Source organism: Notamacropus eugenii, chromosome 1 (genome assembly GCF_028372415.1).
Source record: "Notamacropus eugenii isolate mMacEug1 chromosome 1, mMacEug1.pri_v2, whole genome shotgun sequence".
In the NCBI taxonomy this organism is placed as follows: Eukaryota; Metazoa; Chordata; class Mammalia; order Diprotodontia; family Macropodidae; genus Notamacropus; species Notamacropus eugenii.
The window spans coordinates 81,597,159-81,609,223 of record NC_092872.1 but is presented as its reverse complement, the minus strand read 5'-3'; the positions used below and the strand labels follow the sequence as shown (position 1 = coordinate 81,609,223).

Genomic DNA, 12,065 nt, shown 5'->3' with positions numbered 1-12,065 from the left:
AAGGTTCTCCAAATTCTAAACTTGTCCCTTACTCTAAATCTAAGGTTTGTAGGTGTTGAAGGGGTCCATGGATACATTTCAGTGAGCCATTGACTTGGATGGGGAAAGAAATTATATTTTTTATTTTTTGCTGCCCCCCTAACTGAAAGTTAGCATTTCCTTCAATTATTTAAAAATATTATTTTGAGAAAGGGTATCTGGATTTCACCAAACTGCCAAGGAAGTTTGTGACCAAAAAAAGTTAAGGAACCCCCTGCTCTGGAGTGATGAAAACCCAAGACCCTATAAGTGCCCCCTCCAGGACCACCTTGTAAATTCAAAAGCACAGTTCAGTCTGTTGCCTTTATTTGTGTGGCTTTTTGTGCCACCATTTGAATAAATAAATCCATAAAACATTAATTACCAGTCATTGCCAGTGATCACTTGCTAAGCATTTCAAAATTCACAGGTGACCTCAGCAGTAAGATTTTCCTGTATTTGCTTTAAATATTGTATCTGTTTCAGTTTGTTCTTTCTCCTCTTTTCTATAGGGTTCCTTACATTAAGACAGTATTAGACTTGAAAAATTCCTATAGATCCTTATTAATCTCCAAGCTGTGTTCAGCTTGATTGTGTTGAGAGAAATAGGCTGTCACCATATTGGAAATCCAGAGAGAGAGAGAGAGAGAGCTCTCAAGTGGAGAAAAACAGTAAATTGAATAGTTCAGTTCATTCAAATCAACAGTTACTAAGTACCTGGGGCAGCTAGGTGGTGCAGTGGATAGAGCACCAATTCAGGCGTCAGGAGGACCTGAGTTCAAATCTCACCTCAGACACTTGACACTCACTAGCTGTGTGACCTTTGGCACTTCACTTAACTCCAATTGCCTCATCCTGGGTCATCTCCAGTCATCCTGAGGAATATCTGCCCACTGGATTCAGATGGCTCTGGAGGAGAAGTGAGGCTGGTGACCTGCACAGCCCTCCCTCCCTCAAAACTAAGTCAAGGGCAAGTCATGTCATCATTTCTCTGATGGCATGGTCTTCTTCGGCAATGAAGGACAAACACACACGTACTAAGTACCTACTGTCTACCATACTCCATGCTGAGAATACAGAGGTGAGGTAAATCATGGTTTCTGCCCTTAAGAACCTAGAGTTAATTCAGTTTGGTCAAGGTCAGTGCTTACTAAATTGGGGATAAGTGAATATATCCAGTTAATTAAAGCCTTGGAGGTATGAGTATTTTAGAAAATTCATTTGACAGCTTGCCTCTTCTGTGCTACCTGTAGGATTCTTTCATGTGAAGGAAACAAAAACAGCAGATCCAACCTGGAACAGAGTGTTAGAATGTTCTTTGGGCAGAATATTAGGTCCATGTAACTGAGCATTATGCTGAGTGAGTTAATGTTCACACATTTTCTGCTGGGGACGTTTTGTTTTACCGAAAAATATGACCATAGCAGAGGAGAAATAATAGCAGTGTGGGAAAGTAACTGATGAAGTGTGGAACTTGTGTTTCTTCTGTAAATACAAATGGTGTGGCTTCAAAGAGTAAATAGGAACCTCCTTCTTCCATAATCCATGAAACAAACAAGTCTCAGAAACCTGATCTGCCCCACCAAATTATGCAAGTCAGAGCATGACTAACAAAGTATTCACAGATAAAACAGCATAAGTGAAAAATGCTATAGTGTGTCAAGAAAGTAGTTAATCTTGTTAAATACTGCTTTCAGACTCATGATGAAAAATGCCACCCGCCTCCAGAGAAAGAACTGATGGCATCTGAATATACTCTGAAGAATATTGTTTTTCACTTTTTTTCCTCCTTTTTTTGTTTTGAGTTTTCTTCCATAAAATGACTTTATGGAAATACATTTTACGTGTACAACCTGTATAATATTGCTTACTATCTCAGGAAGGGTAGCTGGGAGGGAGAAAAGTATGGAATCTGCACCTCAAAACTCTAAAACACCCAAATGTTAAAAATTGTTCTTACGTGTAATTAGGGGAAAAAAATAAAATATTATTTAAAAAAATTAAAACTACCCTCAATTCTGAGAACCTTCAGCTATTTGCACACCTATAGTAGACTCTTATATAAGCAAATCATATAGTACCAGCATTAAATTAAATGGAATTAAAACAGTTACTGAGTTGGGGACTTGAGCTTAGGCAGCCTATGACTTTTCTTGGAAATTGTTCCTTATAATGAATGGGAAAGAAATGGAGAACAGTAACCATCCAAGAGGTGGATGAGAAAATATTCCCTGCCTCCTTCATTTCCTGATCGATTTTCTCTTAACAAGATTTTTGCTTTTAGGGCCGACGCTGTGTGTTGAAAGACTGTTGCAAAATTCTAGACAATACGGTATTACCTCCTGAAACAGTAGTCCCACCATTCACCGTTTTCTCAGGCTGTCCAGGTAACATTGCATTTTGATTGTATTTGGCTTAATCTTTTTCATATTATTTAGGACCCTTTCACTCCAGTTCTTGAATATTAGCAGGCCAAGAAAACAAATTCTCCTTTGTTTCACTCAAGATAAGCACCCATGTAGAGAGAAGTATTATGCAGTCATTGATTGGTCTGTTCCAGATCATCTTAGGATCATAGAATAAGTAGATGTGAAAGAGTTCTTAGAGGTCATCTAGTCCATGCCCTGAATTTATGGATCAGGATACTCAGTTGCCCAAGTTCACGCAGCAGTTTGGTGACAAAGTGGAATTAGAACTCAGCTAGCCTGACTCCCATCCCTTTATAAAATCCTGCCCCATCTTGAGCTTATTCCAGCCAATGTCATGAATGGTAGCACATGGACACGGTGTTTTTGATAGTGATGCCATTCCATACTTGCCAATACCAGGAATGAGAATTTCTGACACAGAGCATGAACTAAAATGAGATAGAGATGACCGAGAAAGAATGTAACCCTTTATACAGGTTTTTATTAGGACTGTTTTGGTAAGAAATCACATCTTCTCTTACTTAGGTGCAGTGAACTGACTCTTCAATCAGATGTTTTAGGGAGATGTATTCTTGTTTTACCAGAGAGAATATGCATAACTCAGATGACCTCCAAGGGATTTCCAGCAGAGGAAGTATAGGGGTGCAGCTAGAAGTTTAAAATGATGAGTTGCTATTTGAATCTATTTCTTTGCACCTTTACTTTTTCTTTGAATGTGTGTAGCGTATTCAAGCATAAGGTACATTTGTTTAAAAAAAAAAGGTTTTATCTATGTATTTTTTTGTTACCAGATTTTCTCCAGTATCCCTTTTCCTCTGCTTCTAGAAAGCCTTTGCATATAGAAAATAGCATTTTTTTCAAGACAAAAAAAAAATAGGAAAAATCAGCATTAACTGATCAGTACATTAAAAAAGCTGAATATATATATATATACACAATATGTAATACTTGTGAGTCTTCCACATCTACAAAGGATGAGGTGGAAGTGTCTTTTCATGTCTCTTCTCTCAAGCGTGTTCTCTGTATTTTTCCAGTGTCCACTTTTGAATTTTTTGTGTGGTTCTTTCCATTTACATTGTACATATTGTTTTCTTAAATCTCCTTAACTCACTCATTATGAATTTAAATTTTTCCATGCTTTTCTGTATTCATTACATTTATCATTTTGTATAGCACAGTAATATTCCATTAAATTTATGTTTAGCCATTCCCAATTGATGATCATTTACTTAGTTTCTAATTTTTTGCTATCACAGAAAGTACTGCTGTAAATATATTGGTATATATAGGAACTTTGTTTTTGCCAGTAAACTCTTTGAGGATTAAGCCTAGTGATAGAATCCTTGGCTCAAAATATATGGACATTTCATTTTATTTGTTTTCTTTTGATTTTTGGCAAGGCAGTGGGGGTTAAGTGACTTACCCAGGGTCATGCATTTAGTGTCAAGTGTCAGAGGCTAGATGTGAACTCAGGTCCTTCTGACTCAGGGCTGGTGCTCTATCCACTGCACCACCTAGCTGCCCCCAGCCTTTTTTTGTAAATTTTTTTTATTTTAAACTTAAATACAAAAAAAAAAAGAAAAAAGCAACAAACTTAAATACTAAAACTAAAATAATACAAAATAAGAAAAGAAAAAAAGCGTTGCCATATACACAGCAAAACAGAAAGAATTCAAAATATACAGCAATAAATTTCCATTTCAAGAAAACCTATATAATAAATACTATGCATTATATTTAGAGCTGTCCATCTTTGCTTCCTTGTAAGTTTTGTTCTCTGCTGTGCACTTTTTACTTTGTTCTTTTTTCTCCCTTCTTCTCCTCCCCCCAGAAGGCTACAATTAATCATGGATATATTTATATAGACATGTATAGATATATACATATACCCAATATATACACACATACACCCATACATACATACACTTACACATGTACTTAAATAATCGACACTTCTAGTCATATATAGACATATACGTTCATATGCATCTTTGTAAGACCATACCATGCTTATTTATCCTCTGTTTCTCTGAGGATGGATAACTTCTTCCTTCATAAGTCCAGGTCTTTCCATATTTTTCCAAGTCCACCAACTTGTCGTTTCTTATACCACAGCAATATTCCCACCTTATGCTATCTAGTTATTTTAAATAGTCCAAAACAACATTGATAAATGTGACTGACACATAATGTAGTTTCTCCATTTTTTTCTTTTGATTGAATCTGTTTTAGCTTTAACTTTGTCCAAGATCATGATTACCACCCTCACTCCTCTTTCCCTCACCAATTCTACTCCTGATCTTTACTTTATGTTTGTGTGTAACTTTTATTTCCCATTCCTCCTGACTTTACTTCTGCTTGCTACTTTGTCCTCCTAGTACTTAACCTACACCCTCTCCACAGTTCCCTCCCTTATCCTCCCATTCCCATTAATCTAAACACCCTTCTATAGTCCCCTTTAACCTGTTCCATCACTCTCCCCTCTAAAGATCCCTACCTTATGCTCTCCCTCTTCCCTATCCCCTTAGGGTTTTATTTCTTTCTGAATTTGGAAGACTTTCATACTCTTCTAAATATATGTATGTATTGTTCCCTCTTGAACTCATTCCCTATAGAAGTAGGTTTCCAGAACTACCAGCCCTCCTCTCCCAGCTAATTCCTCTTTGTTGGTTCTTCCTCTTGCACCTCATTTGTGTAAGATAATTATTCCTTTTAACTGTTCCGAAATGAGTTTTGCTTTTTAAAAATCATTCTATACTCGTCCACCATTTTAGTTACTTTATGTACATAATTCCAAATTGCTTTCCAGAATGGTTGTACTGTGTTATAGCTCCACCAGCAATGTATCTGTTTTGCCACAACCTTGCCAGCATTAGCTATCCCCATCTTTTGTCATCTTTGCCAGTTGTGCACGGTCTGAGTTGAAACCTCAGAGTTGGTTTGATTTGCATTTATCATCATTAGCAATTTGGAGCATTTTTTCATGTGGTTGTTAATAATTTGCAGTTCTTTTCAAAAATGTTCACCTTTTTTGATCACTTACCTCATAGACATTTCTAATAATTTTGTCTCTATATTTGAATAGCAAACTTTTTAAAAAATTGTTATCTGGCACCCTTATTTCTACCTCACTTGGGATAGTGTTACCAAAACTCTAGGACTGAGCATGCTATGCTCACTCTTGGGATAATTCTGTGAGTCATTAAGATGCTTTAAAATTACATAGGTGATTTAATGGGCATTACTTCCCTCTAAGTGAGTACCTGAAAAGGCCAGCCTAAAAAGGCCAAAGTCGGGGGGCGGAGCCAAGATGGCGGAGTAGAAAGACGCACATACACATAGCTCCGAACCCACAACTCACAGAACGGCTAGAGGGGACCAACTCACCGTGAATTCTGCACCCAAAGGTCATGGAATATTGGAGCGAGGGAGATTTCTGTTTCGGAGAGACCTGCAAACCTCTCGCGGGGGGTCCTTCGCGCTGCGGACTGGGCGCCGGGACTAGGAGCAGAGGGCAGCCCTGCAGCGGCCGCGACACCGTGAGGAAAAGATCCGAGCAGGCTACGGGGACGGGACCTCCAGCGGCCACGCGGGTCCCTCCACCCACAGAGGGACCTGCAAACCTCTCGCAAAAGGTCCGTCGCGCTGCAGACGCGGAGCCCAGCCTGGATCTGCGGCAGCCACGGCTCCGAGAGGTACAGATCTGAGCAGGCTTCAGGGACGGGATCTCCAGCGGCGGCACAAGCCCCTCCACCCACAGGTGACGGGGGTCGGTGAGAGAGTCTCTTTGGCGGGTCGAGAGGGGAGTGGGGTGCCCCCATGGCTCGGGCCCCCCCGGGAGATAGAAGCTGAGAGGCGGCTGCAGACAGGGGCTCCCAAAGCGGGTGGGAGCCTGGATCCATTGTGGAAGGTCTGTGCATAAACCCCCTGAGGGAACAGAGCCTGAGAGGCGGCCCTGCCCCACCTGACCATCTGAACTTAATTCTCACACTGAATAGCAGCCCTGCCCCCGCCAAAAGCCCTAAGGCGGGAAGCAGCATTTGAATCTCAGACCCCAAACGCTGGCTGGGAGGACCAGGAGGCAAGGTGGGTGTGAGGAGAATATTCAGAGGTCAAGCCACTGGCTGGGGAGAATGCCCAGAAAAGGGAAAAGAAATAAAACTATTGAAGGGTACTTTCTCGGAGAAAAGACACTTCCTCCCTTCCTTTCTGACGAGGAAGAACAATGCTTACCATCAGGCAAAGACACAGAAATCAAGGATTCTGTGTCCCAGCCCACCCAATGGGCTCAGGCCATGGAAGAGCTCAAAAAGAATTTTGAAAATCAAGTTAGAGAGGTGGAGGAAAAACTGGGAAGAGAAATGAGAGGGATGAAAGAGAAGCATGAAAAGCAGATCAGCTCCCTGCTAAAGGAGAACCAAAAAAATGTCGAAGAAATTAACACCTTGAAAACTAGCCTAACTCAATTGGCAAAAGAGGTTCAAAAGGTCAATGAGGAGAAGAATGCTTTCAAAAGCAGAATTAGCCAAATGGAAAAGGAGATTCAAAAGCTCACTGAAGAAAATAGATCTTTCAAAACTGGAATGGCGCAGATGGACGCTAGGGACTTTATGAGAAAGACAGATATCACAGAACATAGTGAGAAGATTCGAAAAATGGAAGACAATGTGAAATATCTTATTGGAAAAACAATTGACCTGGAAAATAGAATCAGGAGAGACAATGTAAAAATTCTGGGACTACCTGAAAACCATGATCAAAAGAAGAGCCTAGACATCATCTTCCATGAAATTATCAAGGAAAACTGCCCTGAGATTCTAGAACCAGAGGGCAAAATAAATATTCAAGGAATCCGCAGAACACCGCATGAAAGAGATCCAAAAAGAGAAACTCCTAGGAGCATTGTGGCCAAATTCCAGAATTCCCAGGTGAAAGAGAAAATATTGCAAGCAGCTAGAAAGAAACAATTCAAGTATTGTGGAAATACAATCAGGATAACACAAGATCTAGCAGCCTCTACATTAAGGGATCGAAGGGAATGGAATAGGATATTCCAGAAGTCAAAGGAACTAGGACTAAAACCAAGAATCACCTACCCAGCAAAACTGAGTATAATACTTGAGGGGAAAAAATGGTCTTTCAATGAAATAGAGGATTTTCAAATTTTCTTGATGAAAAGACCAGAGCTGAAAAGAAAATTTGACTTTCTAACACAAGAATGAAGAGAACCATGAAAAGGTGAACAGCAAAGAGAAGTCATAAGGGACTTACTAAAGTTGAACTGTTTACATTCCTACATGGAAAGACAATATTTGTAACTCTTGAAACATTTCAGTATCTGGGTACTGGGTGGGAGTACACACACACACACATGCACACACGCACACATACATAGAGACAGAGTGCACAGAGTGAATTGAAGAGGATGGGATCATATCTTAAAAAAATGAAATCAAGCAGTGAGAGAGAAATATTGGGAGGAGAAAGGGAGAAGTTGAATGGGGCAAATTATCTCTCATAAAAGAGGCAAGCAAAAGACTTATTAGTGGAGGGATAAAGAGGGGAGGCAAGAGAAAAACATGAGGTCTACTTTCATCACATTCCACCAAAGGAAAGAACAAAATGCACACTCATTTTGATAGGAAAACCTATCTCATAATACAGGAGAGTGGGGGACAGGGGCACAAGCAGGGTGGGGGGGAGGATGAAGGGGAGGGCATGGGGAGGAGAATGCAATCCGAGGTCGACACTCATGGGGAGGGAAAGGATCATAAGAGAATAGAAGTAATGGGGGACAGGATAGGATGGAGGGAAATATAGTTAGTCCAACTAGTATGGAAATCATTTGCAAAACTACACAGATTTGGCCTATATTGAATTGCTTGTCTTCCAAGGGGAAGGGGTGGAGAGGGAGGGAGCTAAAGATGTTGGAACTCAAAGTGTTAGGATCAAATGTAATGTTCTTACCACTGGGAAATAAGAAATACAGGTTAAGGGGTCAAGAAAGCTATCTGGCCCTACAGGACAAAAGAGAAGACGGAGACAAGGGCAGGGAGGGAGGATAGAGGGGAGAGCAGATTGGTCACAGGGGCAATTAGAATGCTTGGGTTTGGGGGGGGAGGGAATAAAAGGGGAGAAAATTTGTAACCCAAAATTTTGTGAAAATAAATGTTAAAAGTTAAATTAAAAAAAAGGCCAAAGTCTCTCATTGCATCCTGGGCCATCTCTAGTCATCCTGATGAATATCTGGTCACTGGATCCAGATGGCTCAGGAGGAGAAAGTGAGGCTGGTGACCTGCACAGCCCTCCCTCACTCCAAATAAAGTCAAGTGCAAGCCATGTCATCATTTCTCTGATGTCATAGTCTTTTTCGAAAATGAAGGATGAACACAGACAGGTGATTTAATACAATTGCCATGCTTTGTATTAAAATGCTTAAGTTCCTTAATTTATCAAAGCCTGAGTGGCATTATCTTAAGATAAAAAATATGAACAATGAATGCAAAACTACGGGGTGGTTTTTTTTGCTGATGGAAAGTCAAACATTTAGATCCTGATAATGAAATAAAATTGCCTAAAATATTCTTTAAAAGTCATAATCTCTGAGCCCTTGCTTTACCTTCTCTGTTCTCTTTCCTTAGGACTCTTCTCTGGGGAGCTTCCAGAGTGTACCCAGGAGCTGATGATCGATGTCACCAAGAGCTATTACCAGAAGTTCTTGCCACTGACACAGGTCTAGTACCCATTTCCCATGCCTCCAAGGAGTAGAGCTCTAGGAACAACTTTGGAACCAGGGAGCTTTAAAGGCCCCCAGACCAGGATCTTGTGCAGTCTACTCCTCCCACTTCTGACTTTTTTTTCAGTTTCTCAGTCTTACCAACTTATTTTCTCCAGATGGTAAAAGCAAAACCACTGGAGGAATTGTTTAGAGTGTTGTATTTAATTGAGATCTATTTATAGTCACTTTATTCCAAGTTGTTTTTGAACTACAGAATTATTTTTGTTTGATTCCATAACTCCTCCATCCTGTGGATGAATGGGTCCTGCTGAGTCACACCTCTTTGGAAGACTTTCCAAGGAAAAAGTTACTTTGCTGTTACATATACGACCACAAAGACAGCCTACCATGTACGTGGACATGTGTATAATGCATGGCTTTCTTGTTACTAAATAAATGCAGTCAGCTATTGCATTTGCTCATAAGTCCTGAAAAATCAGTAGGTGTTTATGAATTTTCAGAATTCAGACATTTAATTGTTCATGATCATTGGGAAGCTGGCTCCTGGAGCTATCTGTATTCAGAATTTGTAGCAAATACATGGATAGTTTCATGATGCTTAGAGGCTCCCTAACTGCTTGTTTTAAGGCCCTTGCACTTGATGTGAGGTAGAATAAAAGCTTGGACCTTAAAGCTATTTTCTAGTCATGGTGTGATGACCTCAACATCTTGGATTCTGAATCCTTAACACACCTGACCCTGAATACTGTGCCCTACCTAAAGCTCTGTTGAATGGAGATGAACTAGGCCATTGGTAATTCTTTTGTTTCACAAAATAGCCCTATTGTATTTGGGCAGGAGCCTGTGTCCTGTTTCATTAATGTTTAACATTTGTAAATTATGTTTTTTGACTTGGGAGGGGTAACATGTGATTTGATACTCCCCTACCCTGGTGGTTTAGAGAGCTGGACAAGCACCTTTATTTGATCCAAACTGTACAGTCCAGACAAGTATTTCCGCAGTTGGGCTTTCCCCTGACATTTGCACCAAGTTGGACATAAGCACTTGCAAAAGACTAAATGTCGTTCATAGCACCTGATATCAGCTCTGCCCTCACCTCTAGGTCTAGCAGGACGTCACTGGAACCAAGGTTAGGGAAGATGGTTTGGTCTTTTGCCCTAAAAAAAAAAAAAGAAAAAAAAGCTAAGGTAGCATATCCCCTGGGAGTTAGTAACTTTGAAATTAGTTGCAAAAAAGGCTTGTGTAATATATCACTTAGGGCCCAGATACTTATTAACTAGTTGTGAATTATACAAACACTGTATTGTGTACTAATAATCATTCAATGTAAAGCTTCTAGCTGGTTTGTTTGTACTTTTATGTACTTAAATTAAAAGCCTTTTAAATGGGTCAGGCATTTTGAAGGTGTTGACTCTCTAGATATAGCTTTGTAAATGCTTGAAAAAATATCTTGCTTCTAATTAGGTGCTCCTACTTAGGTAATCTTACTCCTAATTAGTAATTAGGCCAGTGATTTAGGATTCTCTATCTTTTTGGTCTTTTCTGAGGAACAGTAGGGAATTTCCATTTAGAAAGATTGAAACTTGTAACTGCTACCACTTCTTCCAGTTGCCACTTAGTGAAATGGAATCATAGAAACATAAAATCTTAAGCTTTTGGAGGGGGCTTTTAATGGTCATTTAGTCAAGCCTCCTAACATGGTATATAGTTTTGCTTCCTGCAGGAGATTAGTGACTCAGCCTTTGCTTGAATACTTCCAGTGACAGGAAGCTCACTAAGTAGCCTTTTCCATTGTTTTAGCTCTGATTTGTGGACAGATCAAAATAGATTTGTTTCCTTTTCAGATGACAATCCTTCAAATATTCCCCTATATATAACACCCTAAAATAATGTCCTGCCTTGTTCACTCTTTAGTTCCTGCTCTGTTTGAAGGTAGTTATCCTCCTCTCTAAGATTCTCTAGACTGAACATCCCTGATTTTCTCAAATGAAGGGGTTTCTTGTCCCCTCACTAACCTGGTTATCCTCTGGAAGAGTTTTAGTTCGTCAAGAGAACTGACTATTACTTCCTTGGATATAATACAGCCAAGATATTCCTTTAAAAAACAACAGCTATTTGACACTATTGACTTTTATAGAGCTTGTAGTCAACTGAAACCACCTGGCACATCAACCAGATTTCTCCTTAGGCTATCCTTCCTTGCATAATCAATTTTTTTAAACCCCAACTTTACATTTATCTCTATTAAATTTAATCTCATTTTCAGCCCAAAGTTTATTTTCCCAAACTAATTCTGAGCTTGAAATATTTTGATAGAATTCAGAAATACTGGCCTAGAGTGGAGTGGGAGGGTATAAAATACAACAGGAATGAGAGGATCATGGATTACAAACTGGGAACAGACCTTAGGGGCCCTTCAAGACAACCCCCTCATTGGACAGGTAAGGAAACAGGTCAGAGATCTTAAATAATTTGTCCAAGATCACACCAGTAGTAATGGAAGTTGGATTTGAACCTAGGTTCTCTGGCTCCATAGGCATTGTTTTTTTCACTATACCACATTGTCATATCTTTACTTTTAGGCCTAATCCCTAGCTTGTGAAATCTCAGTACCCTTGTTCTAAAAGGATGGGGAAATTTTGGGAGAATCTGAACCAATATAGAGGAAATTAAGTCTTTTTCATATAGAAAAATCCCTTATCAGAATATTTTTGATGCATACTTAATTTCATTTTCATATCTTTAAAAAGAAATATGTCACTAGCATTTGCATTTTCACATGGAACAACACAGTTTGGGAAACACCAGAGCAGACTTTTTTCAATTTTGATTTCATTGTTGTATTAATTATTCCTCAGGTACCTTGGAAATTGTTTTGT

General features: G+C 39.5%; 1 protein-coding gene across 3 annotated transcripts in view; it reads left to right on the top strand.

Annotated features, from left to right (window-relative positions):
- Positions 1-12,065, top strand: part of DCTN5 (dynactin subunit 5) — a 49,546-nt gene that overhangs the window by 14,638 nt on the left and 22,843 nt on the right. For all 3 annotated transcript variants that reach the window (XM_072607649.1, XM_072607640.1, XM_072607631.1), the window contains exons 5-6: positions 2,303-2,405; positions 9,089-9,180. In XM_072607649.1, coding sequence (XP_072463750.1) covers positions 2,303-2,405; positions 9,089-9,180 — 195 coding nt within the window. The remainder of the gene's footprint in view (positions 1-2,302; positions 2,406-9,088; positions 9,181-12,065) is intronic.